Here is a 13,112-nt window from a genome sequence, read left to right as displayed (position 1 = left end):
GGCCATTAAAGGCCCATCTGCAGACAATAGGCTCTGTCTGAAGGGCACACACAGCCTGGTTCCTGTCCTGCCCTGCCTCACTGTGTTTGTGTATGGATGCGTATATGAGAGTACCATGCATTTCCATGCCCCATTTTAATCTATTACAAAGGAACACACAGAAAACGTACACTTACTCACGCAGCTACTTCTAAATGTCACTCATTTTAGTCTCTCTGCATTAAATGTGGTGATTTTCCACAGCAAATATGAATCTCTGCCTGCATATAATGGACTCATAACCTCAGTTTTCGATATCTCCTTCTCTGTAATGTGGCAGAAATAAACAGGATCATGCCGTGGTTCACTGAGGCATCTCTTGTAGGAGTCAGACATCATCGCAGATGGTGGAAAAACTGATTTCACCGTGCGATTAAAGCCTTCAAAACCGAGGAAATGAAGATCACTTTATTAAAAGGTTATCTCCTCTCGCACATTTTACAAAAACACAACAGCATGCAAAAAATATAGGCGGGCGCTGGAAAACAGCTAGCTGGCCCAACCACATACCACTCAGCGTGGTTCGATCAAGCAAGCCACAGCTTCACATGCACCGACACACACACAAGCACACACACGCACGCAAGTGCCGCACGGCTGCTGCATGCAGACACATGCAAAAAATATCTGTCCCAATACTAAAATAGGCCCTGAGAGGTTGCACCTGCACCTGTGCCCTGGTCCACACCTACACACAGGTGTCAGGATGTGACACATACACACAGACAGAGAGAGAAAGATAGCAGAGAGGGAGGGAGGGAGGGGGAAAAACGAGAGCGGGGTGAATCACACTGCTGCGGTCGACCAGAAACCTTTTTCTAGATATCATCTCTTGTATTTTGGAGTGCAACGATGAGTGTGATTTTCATTTTTAAATAGACTTTCAGGTGTTTGATAATAAAAAAAAGCAGTGCAGATACAAAGCTGATTCAGTAATCGCTCAGTTCACGATGATAATGCGATTATGTGATGTATAATAGGACTTTTACACATAATTATGGGTTTGCGGGGAGAGGAGTGACGGGTTTAAGCAACGCGTGTAGCATATTGCATGCATGAGTGCCTTAAGTGTCTCATTGTGCAATAAATGAGTGGTCTCTGTGTATCTGTGAGTCATACACACTGGTCCCTCCTTGGTGTGGTATGTCCCTTCTCAAATGGGGCAGAAAAGGGGGCAAATAATCTAAAGAGTGACTTATCTTTAAAGTATATATAGCTGCATGAGCTGCATGCATGAATACACTGACACACACGTACACAAACACATCCACGGTACATAAACAGAAAGGCTGGAGGAGATATGTTTTATTATTTCCACAGTGAGAAAAGAAAATGAAAATAAAAGGCAGTGCTCATTTAAATCATTTCATTTAAATCACTTATTGACACTAAGTGAAAATAGTAAGATTACATTAAATTCAAGCCAGTATAACTGTGTTTCTAAGCTACTTATAGTATTATATTCTGCATTTAAGAAATTAGAGGAACTGTTACTCTAGTGTTCTGGCTTTAAGATGGATGTGAAAATGTTTCTGGATTGTAAAACCTTTAATCCTAGTTGATTTTACTCCAGTCAGTCAACTTCAGAAGACAAAGCATCACATGGTTTAGTAGCTACAATATGTTACATTAAAGGGGATGCAATAAAAACGCTCTGCTGAAGCTCTACTGTGGTTTTTTTTTTTTTTTTTGAGGAATCTCGCCACCTTCTGGAAGCCCTCTGTCACTGCAGCCCAACAGACACTGCAGCAGCTGCACTACAACCAGGGTTCATACAGCTTTTTGAAAAGTAAAATTCGAGAACTTTTCAAGCACTTTCAATGTACCTACACCAAAAATTTCCAGATCTACAACGCCTTTATCATCACATGTAAACTGTTACTGTAAATGCAACTGTAAATGCCTTTATACCCACAGCAATCGATGTAAACTTTTTGTATTTTATTAGCTGTTCATATTAACTTTGTGTGTTTTGATCATGATTACTTAATGCTTTCTAATTTCCAGAGTCAACAGAAGACCAATCTATCTACAAATGACCAACATAATGACGGGGTCATTTAATTTCAAATATTAAAAGATTTTTGCTTTACATGAGTGATTGTGTAGACAAAACCCCCGTATTATGTTGGCAATCAACAATTTTCAAGGAGTACTTTCAAATCCAAGCATAAAAAAAACCTTAAAAATACAAAATTAAGCAGCTTCTAAACTTTCAAGACTCTAAACAAACCCTGTGCAGCTTAAAAAGTTTCATTCTATTTTTCTTCTTTTTCTTATTTCCTGTTTCTTCTCATTGTCTTTTAAATGTTTTTTGTAAGCATTTATGTAAAATGTCTTATGTAACAGACACAATATTCACTAAATTCCCTTAGTGAATTTTCAATCTGAGTAATATGTTATAATGTTCAAAAATATACGGCTACATAAACTCGAAATGCATATACTTAGCAAAAGTATCAAATAGTTTTAAAAAGGAGAGATTAAAGAAGGAAAATGATGATATAAGGACATTCTCCAATCCTCATCCTCATTCTTCTCTTTCTCACCACACATCTGTCCCTCACAGTTCGTCCTTCCCGCCTCCAATGGGACAAGAGATGCCGGTGCCTTTCAGGCCACAGTAACCTTTCGGTACCTTGTGCAGATACTGCTGGTGATAATCCTCAGCGTAGTAAAACTGCTGCCCCTCCAGAATCTCTGTAGTGATGGTACCGTAGCCTTTTTTATCCAGTTCCTAGAGAAAACACAAACATGACCCACATTAGTTACTGAAAAACTTAAGACAAGCAGCACAAAAAAAAAGTCTGTTTTGTCAGATAATTAATTGTAAGTGGTTCTGCTGAAACTCCTTTATACAATAATGCAGCAGGCAAGAACAAATGTCTAAAACCTTCACTGTTCCTTCGTAACACTTTTAAAACTATATTTGTATGCATATCACTAGGAAAGGGAATTGATAGGATTTAATTGATATCGATGCCATTATTGATTCTGTTCATTGGATGATTCTTTAACGAGTCCATTAATGATTCTTGGCCTGAGAGCTAGCTGCAGCAACAGTCTGTGTTTCATCAACTACAATGAATGGAATGAGCCAATATTTGTACAACATTTGTATTCATTTAGGGTTTTTAAAAAAAAAAAAAAAAGAAATCTGCTAAACCTGCTTGTGTGGCGCTAATGTTATTAACACAGGATATTTGCCTTGGTGATGGTTGTGCTTCTTGGTTGGGAAGCAGTCGTGCGTAGAGTCATTACTGGAATTTAAGTCCATTTAAGCCCCACCTTTTGTTGGAATGATCATTTTACAGAGATAAAGGTACTTTCTACCACATGGTATGGGCTTGCACTAAAGTAAAAACATTCTGCGAAAAGTCCCTGGTCCTGGGTAGGATTACTGGTTCTACTGTTCACTGTGATCCAGCAGTGTGTCTTTTGAATTTCACCGTTGAAGGAACTTGGTCCAAACACAACAAACATGTTTTAACAACTGGATGCATAAGAGCTTAAAGACTGATACAACAAATCTGAAGGATGCAGATCAGCTGAAAGAGGGACTCAAACATTTCTGGAGATGATTTCCACAGACGGAGCTACATCCAGCCTTTCTGAACTTTAAAATTAGGAACAACAACTGCGTAAAGTTATAATGGACTTTGTCTTCCCCACAGTCTTGAGACATTCTCCCACAGCAACGAAACGGTCCATGATTCTCTTATTTATTACTTCAATTTTATATGGCTTGAACTACACTTTTTTTTTCAATTTATCCTCTAGACTCTCATCTCACCTAGCAACACATAATCCCTCTATTTTTTTTATTTTATTTTTTATTGTCTTCTTATTTTATTTTTCAACTTGTATAGGTATTTATGTTGGTATTTAAGTAAAATACGGTGCTCCCTTTTCTGTTTGTGGGAAAAGAGTTGGAGAGACATTAAAAAGAAACCAAGCTTTGGAGCATTTCCTCCTCTCCGCCATGCCTCCCTTTTACAAACTTCCGGCAGCGTAGAAGTTTGACGTCACTGTTTTGCAAAGCACCACAGTCAGAAAAAAACATGCATGCATTGGTAAGAGGAATTTAAAAGCTCCGAGGTATACATTTCCGATGGATCAGACAATTTGGAACCAGCTGTCAACGGTTCCACTTCTCAGTTTCCATCCCAACAATATGACAGTGAAATGAAGATGATTATAAGGCATTTCCTTAAAGTTGAAGCAGTATTCAGTAAAGTTAAATTTTGAGATGCATAACTACTGTTGTCCTTGATCAACGGCAGAATTTTTAAAGGTTAAAATCAGTCAAAACAGACCCGCCCGTGAGGAAATCATTCCTATTATGCAGCATATTCATGTGTTCAGATTCAGTTTCCATCGCCACAGTCATGACACACATTCAGCTCTACTTTCTCCGTTTTCTCCAACTTCCTCAAAATGAACACACCTCTTAAATGGTTGTTTTATTCTGTAGTGTATTGGAGGTGAACTTTCAATACCTCGCACTAATACAGTAAAGAGTTTCTGCTCCTCAATGAGAAAAGCCGGCTGATTGAGTGACAGAAGAAAGGAGCATCTTTTTTCTTTCTGTAGTGCAGCTTGCCTCTGTGGCTCTCTCTGTGGGACAAAGCATCAAAGAGTATCCGCTCTCTTTGAGAACTCCTTAAGACACTTTCATACTTACACTTTTCTAAACACCTCGAGAGAAAGCTTCAAACACATCAAGAAAGCACACACATACACACACACACACACACTAAACAGCGCAGACAGATATATGAAATACCTGCTGTGCTGAGTGGTTTTCTCTATCTAATAATACAAGCACTCAGTCCCCTCTAGATCAGTGCTCCTGAGAGCTGACAAACAACAAGTTCGAGCTGCACTGGGACTGTCTGTGGGCAACAAGTAGCGTTGCATGTAACACGCTACACCTCAGAACAGCATGCAGCACTGAGGGGCTTCGCTTCACGGGGGCGTCAATTGGCAGGGTTCAGCAAGCGCCACGAAACAGAAGCTGAATGTATTCAATCCCGGATCAACCTGTTCTTATCAGCTCCTGCATACGTCCTGTCTCCCTACATGATGCTGTTATGGATACTGCTGGAGAATTTAAAGAAGGAAGGAGGGACTTCATTCTTCTTAAAGTCTTCCCACCACTGCTTTCAGTTTAATCCTCAGATGAAAAATTTATTGTGATAAAATGCTTCCCTTCAGTCGGTATTTTTAATAAAGAATAGGCTAAAAAAGCTGGATTTAACCACTTTATTATTTATTTAACCAACTTACTTTTGAATTGAACCACTTTCAAAAGGAAATACCATAGTAGTGAGCTGACCCATCCTTTTTCTGCAATTTCCTCATTGTCTGACTCATTTTCTCCCTCCACACTGTTTCCGATGGTGCAACTGAACCACACACGTGTTAAATGCGAGTTTGCGAGTCACTTGTAGGATTTGATAGGCTATTTATGAGCCAGGGTTTATTCATTACGTGCTTTCATGGCAGTATACATCTAAAGGACCAGTGTGTAAGAATTAGTGGCATCTAGCGTAAAATAACTTGTCAAGCGCAGAGGAGAAACTATGGCGGCTGCGAGACAAATCGTGAAAGGCTCAATCTACAGAAAGTGTTTGGTTTGTCTGTTCTGGGCTACTGTAGAAATATGCCGGTGAAACATGGTGCACACAGATGAAGAGGACCCGCTCCCTCTGTAGATACACACAGCTCATTCTGAGGCAACAAAAACACATCAGTTCTTATTTTGAGGTGATTATACATGAATGAAAACATTTATATGATTATTATATTTCATTTCTGATAAAAGATCCTCGAAAAAGTCACACACTCAACATTTAATGCATTTAATTGAAACTACTGAACATTATATTGAACAATTTTGTTATTGATGAAGTGTCTATTGCTGATATCATGATCATTATTGTTTTATTGCCCAGGCCTAGTAGAGCTTGTGAGGTGGCACATCTTTCAGGACTGCCTTACCACTTTAAAGCTGCAATAATCTGTATTTTTATATATTCAATGGCTCAAATGATGTGCAATGTTAGAGTTGCAGCTCATAGAGAGCCCACAGAGAATTTTCACCAAACTTTTCAATCCTTTAGTGCAGGTTTTAGCTAATTTTTATGGTTTTCTGGACGGTAATGTCACTGTCTTTGTTAAGATGGCCAGAGACATGATTCCTAATTAATCCCATTAATGTTCCATGTCTGCCAAGCCTGTATCAAAAAGTTCAAAACTTTTTTTATAGTGTTGACATTCGAGTTCTAAATCAACATTTGACTGCTGCACATTTTTTTTCCTTGCATGTCTATTTATTTTGTCTAAATCTGGTATTTCTACACAGTTGCAGATAAACATTAGGCTACACTAATATTACTGATATTACGCTATTTGTAGAATTAGATTCTGAATTGTTTCTGACTCCTGTGATTAAAAAAACATTTCCAATTAACTTAAGAGTGTTGTAAAGATGTAATCATCTCTAGGAATTCACAAAATGATTTATCTTTATTTGTTGCTGTTTAGTTTTTCAAAAACACTTTAACAGCAGCACCATACAACAAATTTATTTTGACAAAATTGATGAGTTACATTAATTAAAGAAAACTGCTTTAATGGAGAAAAAAAAAGACTAATTCATTTAATCTGATGAATCACTTTGTTCAAATTGAGGATTTTATTCAAGTATTTTTCTTTTGGCGATGATGTCATAAAACAGATTTTTGAAAAACCTCAATAGAAGATTTAAATGCAAGAAAAAAATTATGTTCGATACAGCCCTTATGTCTGCTAGATTAGCTGCTACATGCTAGAAAGGACATACAGTCCACATGTCTGGTTACACAACTTTTGCTGATGCTGTCAGTGAGCTTGATAAAAGCTCAAAATGATTATTTTGGGGCAGGACAGAAGTTCCAGTAGGTCTTTATCAGGCCATCTGCCATTGTGCATGTGAGGAAGACTATATACACATATAAAAAAAGTATCATCACTCATTTCTAAGAGGGAATAATGTCAGTGAAGGGCAGTGGGGTAGTGTGTAATGTTGTCCACATGGAGGCAGTGTGGTACTAGCTGTGTGTGCATGTGTGTGTTTTGTGTGTGTGTATGTGTGCTGGAGGTGATGCAGTGGAGTCAGTAAATCAAAGCTCTGCGCCCCACAGAGAGGCTGAGGCAGCAGCTGACCTCCAAGTCCTCAGTGGCTGCCGCTACAATGTGAGGGCTCCAGTCTCCCCGCAGGAAGGACCCAAACGTCCACAAACCAAACTACAGGCTTGCAACGCACAGCACCAGCCTCACAAGCAAGGACATATTTACCTTTCTAATGCACACTGTGTGCAGTCTGACACAGGAGAACCCATTCTTCCTGTCCAACAGCATCGTAAACCAGCCGACACAAGCGAGGAGCTCTGTACATCATGGCCTAATTAATCAGTCATCATCAGCGAACCACTGTAGGAGCAAACCCTCCGGGGCAGAGGACGCTTCATGTGAGGAGAACACAATGTCCAAGAAAAGGTCTGCTATTCTGGGCAAACACATACTACCCCGCCCTGACATCCCCGCATGACTCCCTCGCTCTCTCCATCCAGCCCTCTACAGCAGTCACAACACGGCGGCCATTTTAGATCTATAAATCAGAATGCATGGCGTCACGCCACTGTGTATAACCTTATGTGGCTTCGCTCTCTCTCTCACTGCAGCAGCAGCAGCAGCAGCAGCACAGGAATGGAGGGAAGGATGGTGAAAGGTAAAAAAGATGGAGGAGGGAAAATTCGAGACTAGCTGTCGTCAAGTTGAGCATTTTGATGCCGTTGATGGTGACGTTTAAATGATGGCTGCACAGAAGGAGAGAAATGTGTTCGCCTGCGTGTGTATGCAAATTTTACATACATGTGAGCGTGTGGCTCATGAATACAGGCTCATGAATACAGGACATGTCAAGTGTAGTTCAGCGTGTGTGTGTTTTTTTTTTGTAGGGACAAAAATCATGTCACACAGCGACGCTATGGGAACTTATCCTGGATTCATAGTTTTACGTGTGTAGAAATACAAAGTCACTCTTTATCAAGAATAAAAGTACTGAATGATGCCTGTAAAGGTATTATGTTACTGGATTATTAGGAATCATCATTACTAGGGCTGCAACTATAGCCTGTTTTCACTGTTGATAAATGTGTCGATTTGTTGGGTCAGAAATGGTGATGTCGATCAGTGTTTCCCAAAGCCCAAGATGACGTCTGCAAACGTCAAAGATATTCAGTTCACTGTCAGAGGAACAAAGAAATCAGAAAGTATTCACATATAAAAAGCTGAAATCAGAGTTTTTTTTCCCCTTAAAAAAACTACTCAGGTTATCAGAACAGTTAGCAAATTAATTTAATAGTTGACAACTAATTAATTAATAGTTGCTGCCCTGATTATTATTGTGCATAACTGTCTACAGCAGCATTTAATGTAGTTTCTGGTCTAGATGAAGTTAACTTTAACTTCTTTATAATACTGTGATGATGCATTTAAATGATGGCTGCATAGAAGGAGAGACATGCGTTCGTATATGCAAATTTGTGAGTGTGTGTTGGTTTTTTGTATAACCGTGGGGATGAAAATCACATCATACAGCCATGCTATCTAGACTCACCTCCCTTTGGATGGGAAAAGTGAGTCCCCACGAGAGACGCAACAATTCATCAATTAGCTGTCAACTTAAAAACTAATCGGCAACAATTTTGATAATCGGTCTGAGTAATTTTTTGAAGAAAAAAAGTCAAAAGTCTCTGATTCCTGCTCCTTAGAGCTATTACAAGGAGTTTTTATCAGGTTATGAAACAGTCTTAATTTTATTACTGATGCCTCTATGTGACCTACATAAGCAAACAAGACCGTCCGTGAGACGATCGGTGGAAATGGGTGCCATCAGGTCGGAGTCTCCATGATATCAGATGAAACAAGCCTGCGTTTACATTTTCCCAGGCAAAGTTACAGCGAGTCCAGTGAGTTAAAACGAAGCAAGAAAATATTTTTCTTTCTGGTTGTTAAAGTGGAAACATTACCACTTTTTTCCCCACAGGGGCCTCCAAAATCACCAAGATATTAAAGTTCCCTGCAGTATCACAGTATCTGTGAATATTTTCTGCTTTCTTTAGTCCTCTACAACAGTAAACTGAATTTCTTTGGGTTTTGGACAAAAGAAGACTTTTAAGGACGTCACCCTTGGCTTTGGGAAACACTGATCCACATGTTTTGACCAAAGATCATGATAATAATAAACAGATTGATCAAGAATGAAAATAACTAGAAGGAAATAATCAGCCGATTAATAAACAATGAAAATAATTATTTGTTGCACCCCTAACCATCTGCATCTAGCCCATAAAGTGAACCTTTAAATTGTAGTGTTAATACCTGATTTCTGGTACGGGTCGGGCAGGGTTAGGCTTTAAGTTTTAGGGTTAAGACCTGCTCTGTGGTTAGGGTTGTGGGTTGACTTTAAATTTGCTTGTCTGGTTAGAGTTGGGGGGGGTTTGGCTTTAAATTTTAGGATTAAGACCTGCTTTTTGGGTAGGGTTGGAGGATTGGGCTTTACATTTTAGGGTTAAGACTTGTTTTTAGGTTAGAGCTGTAAGGTTGGGCTTTAAATTTTATTTTAAGGTTAGGGTTGGGGGGCTGAGCTTTAAATTTTAAAGTTATGACCTGTGTTTTGGTTATGATCGGGGGGGTTAGGCTTTAAAAATCAGGGTTAGAACCTGTTTTTTGGTTGGGGTTTCGGTGTTGGGCTTTAAATTTTAGGGTTAGGACCTGTTTTTTGGTTGGGGTTGCGGGGTTAGCTATGTACTGCGTATGCTTGACGTTAGCTTAAATCGCCGGGGAATGAATTTAAGTCCTCGTAAGTGACAAAAGCATGTTTGTGTGTGTGTCAGGGGCTGAGCTCACTCAGCCCAGTCAGCCCTTCCTTTCTTCACGCCTGTCGGAAAGACTCCCCTGTCAAAGACATGGCTGAACGGGTGCATCTCTCTCTCCTCCATCTCCCTCCATCCTCTCCCTGTGTCTCTCTCCCATGTGAGCACAGACCACCGCTTCGTGCTACCAAGTCCTCCCTGCTCTCCAGCCAAGCGAGAGAGCCCCTCTCGCCATCACCATCGCCAGAGAGACGGCCCCGGGACACAAATAGGACGTGACACCCCGAGAGAGGGTGGTGGTGGTGGTGGAGGTGGAGGAGGAAGAAGAGGGAGGAGGAAAATGTACTCGCTCCTCTCTTCCTACCCCACTGTCTTGTCTCCCTCCTTTTTTTTTTTTCCCTCGGAAGGCCTACGGCTGCAGAGTGGTGGGGAAGAGACGAGCACTGACATAGAGTTTGTGACACCCGATGACTCACGGTGAAGACATTTGAAGAGGGATATGACCTCAATTCGGTGATTTATGTAATCATCCCTGAGTCCACTCCTGTTACTGGTGTGTCGTTACCACTATTTAGCATTTCTCTGACTGCACACCTCCAGTATTTTATTGATTTTTCTTGGTGTCCACATTTTAGCCTTGATCTAAAATAGGTTTTATTGACATTAACATAATTAAGCACAATAGTTCCAATGCATTCTTTTAAAACATTTTTATAATGTAAATATAATAATTTAGCAGTGGTGCAAGAATTATTGATTCAGTTTTCTTTTACTTAAGAAAAACTGTAATGCTTCAATGTGAAAACACAACATTACAAGTATCAAGTCTTACATTCATAATTTTACTTGTGTGCAAATACAAAAATACTCTTTATCAAGAGTAAAATTACTTATCTGGCAACTGAATGAGGATTGTAAGGGTGTTACATGATTAATAAAGATTATTTTTATTAGGACTACATAAAGATTATTTTCATTGTTGATTAATCTGTCGATTATTTTCTTGAATAATCATTTAGTTGTTTCATCTGTCAGGAAACGCTGAAAAGTGTTAATCAGTGTTTTCCAAAGCCCTAGGCATCTTAAAACGTCTTGTTTTGTCCACAACTCAAAGATACTCAGTTTAATGTCAGGGAGGGGTAAATGAACCAGATAATATTCACTTCTAAGAAGCTGGAATTTTTATCTCTATGTTTTATGTAAAATATTGACGTTTAACTTGTGACTACAGCTGCCAAAAATGTAGGAAATTAAATGAATCCCTGTCAAAAGTAGAAATAAAACTAAAATACTTCAGTAAAGAACACGCACCTCAAAGTTGTACTTAAAAAAAACTCTTACTACTTCCAAATTTTCCATGTTTCCTGGCTTTGCTGTAAGGCTGCAACTAACATTTTTTCATTCGCAGTTAATCTGTTGATAAGTTGTTTGGTCCATAAAATTAGGGCCTGTCTGATATTGAATTTTTGGGACTGATCCTCATAAAAACAGTTTTGATATAGATATATTGGACAATACAGCAATGATCTCTCAGATGTGCTTATCAAACACAAAAATATGTAATGAAAACTTTAAACTTTATCACCCAAATCATCACATCAGGTCACTAAAACAACAAACCTTCACTGGTATTTTTATTTTCCTGTGAAATGTAGAAATAAAATAAAGATAATTAAGTAAAGGAGTCCCTCAAAGTCGTACTTAAAAAGCAGTTATGAATGTAATTAGTAATTTCCCACTACTGTAATTCAGAATTTAAAGACAAAAAGACAACCAATGGTTTGTACATTACTATAAACTCTTGATCTCATTTGCTCAGATCTAAATTCAATCTAACATTGAGTGGAGGTGCACACCTGAATGCTGGAGCACCAAAAAGCCCTTCAAAATCTCAAAAATGTAAATACACTTCGAGCACTGCAGAAAGCGAAGCTGCTCTGCGCTGCAACGCCGGTAACGGATAGACTGCGACTCTGCCTGAAAACACATGAAATAGCCTGACATGATACTTATTGACTAGTCCGCAGCACCACGCTTGCCCTCAATGACCTCAGGGAGAAGAGACAGAGCGAGAGTGATGGAAGAGAGAGACAGACAGACGGGGAGATGGTGCAGAGACATGCAAGAAGTAAAGAACAAGAACACGGGAGATTAACTGGGAAAAAAAAACAATAGTGTGAAAGAGAGAGAAGATAATGAAAGAGAACATCCTGCTTGTTCCTGTGATGTTCTGTAAAATGCCATACGTGTAAAACATTCATGTACAATCCAGCGTCTGTATGTGTGTATTCCCTCTGTGCGTCTGAGGATGATTTTTTTTTTTTTCTCCCCTGCCCTTCCCTGCCCCTGTTCATCTTTCTCTTTCTCAGCGCCGGGTCAGGCATCCATTTTAGCTGGGCTCTAATCTTCAGCGAGCTCTCCTACATTTTGTGAGCGAGGAAGCCAACACTCCTACATTTTGAGAGAGGAGAGGAGAGGATGCACACACTTCAGTCTCGGAGCGAGGCGGTGCACGCTCCTACGTTTTTTCTTTTTTGTCTTTTTTTTTTTTTTTCAGGGCAGACAACAAGTAGCTCAACATCTGAAGACCGAAAAACGCAGAAGATGATCCCTGCATGCATTCTTGTGAAAAGCGACCGCCTTTTTAACATTTCAGCTGAAATTGTACTCGACAATATCTCACTGGAGGGATGTGCATTCACCTTCTGGCAATTAAAAGTTGTTTGTGCACAATATATCACTAAAAATGTTCTATTAATGGTTATATCTTAGCCAATACTGATGTGTTGTTGCTATTGATCATTTCAGCACAAAGCACATATATAAAACAGGGCATTAAATTATCTTTCAAACTGCTTTTCAATTAATGAAATACATTTGACAGCCAGCATTTGTAAATGTGCTTCTGTCTTTTTGAATTGATCCCTTTTCAATCCATTTTTATAAATCTTGAAATAACCTGCCTTGTTTGTAACTAGAGTCGCAACTATTTTGATAATTTCATCGTTTTGAGTCACTTTCTACAGAAAAAAGTCAGAATTCTCTGATTGCAGCTTCTCGAATGTGAATATTTTCTGTTTTTTTTACTCCTCTGTGACGTTGCCTTGGGCTCTGTGAAACCGTGATCCACCATTTTTCATAATTTTTTGA

At 39.2% G+C, this 13,112-nt stretch overlaps 1 protein-coding gene across 1 annotated transcript in view; it reads right to left on the bottom strand.

Annotated features, from left to right (window-relative positions):
* Window positions 1-1,329: 1,329 nt before the first annotated feature.
* Window positions 1,330-13,112, bottom strand: part of msrab (methionine sulfoxide reductase Ab) — a 57,984-nt gene continuing 46,201 nt past the window's right edge. The window contains exon 6 of the mRNA XM_084743080.1: window positions 1,330-2,776. Coding sequence (XP_084599206.1) covers window positions 2,603-2,776 — 174 coding nt within the window. The 3' untranslated portion in view covers window positions 1,330-2,602. The remainder of the gene's footprint in view (window positions 2,777-13,112) is intronic.

The sequence above is a fragment of the Lutjanus erythropterus genome, chromosome 18 (genome assembly GCF_056507025.1).
Source record: "Lutjanus erythropterus isolate fLutEry1 chromosome 18, fLutEry1.hap2, whole genome shotgun sequence".
NCBI classification, from domain to species: domain Eukaryota; kingdom Metazoa; phylum Chordata; class Actinopteri; order Lutjaniformes; family Lutjanidae; genus Lutjanus; species Lutjanus erythropterus.
Note: the sequence above shows the minus strand (reverse complement) of the source record. Positions and strands in the feature narration are given on the sequence as shown.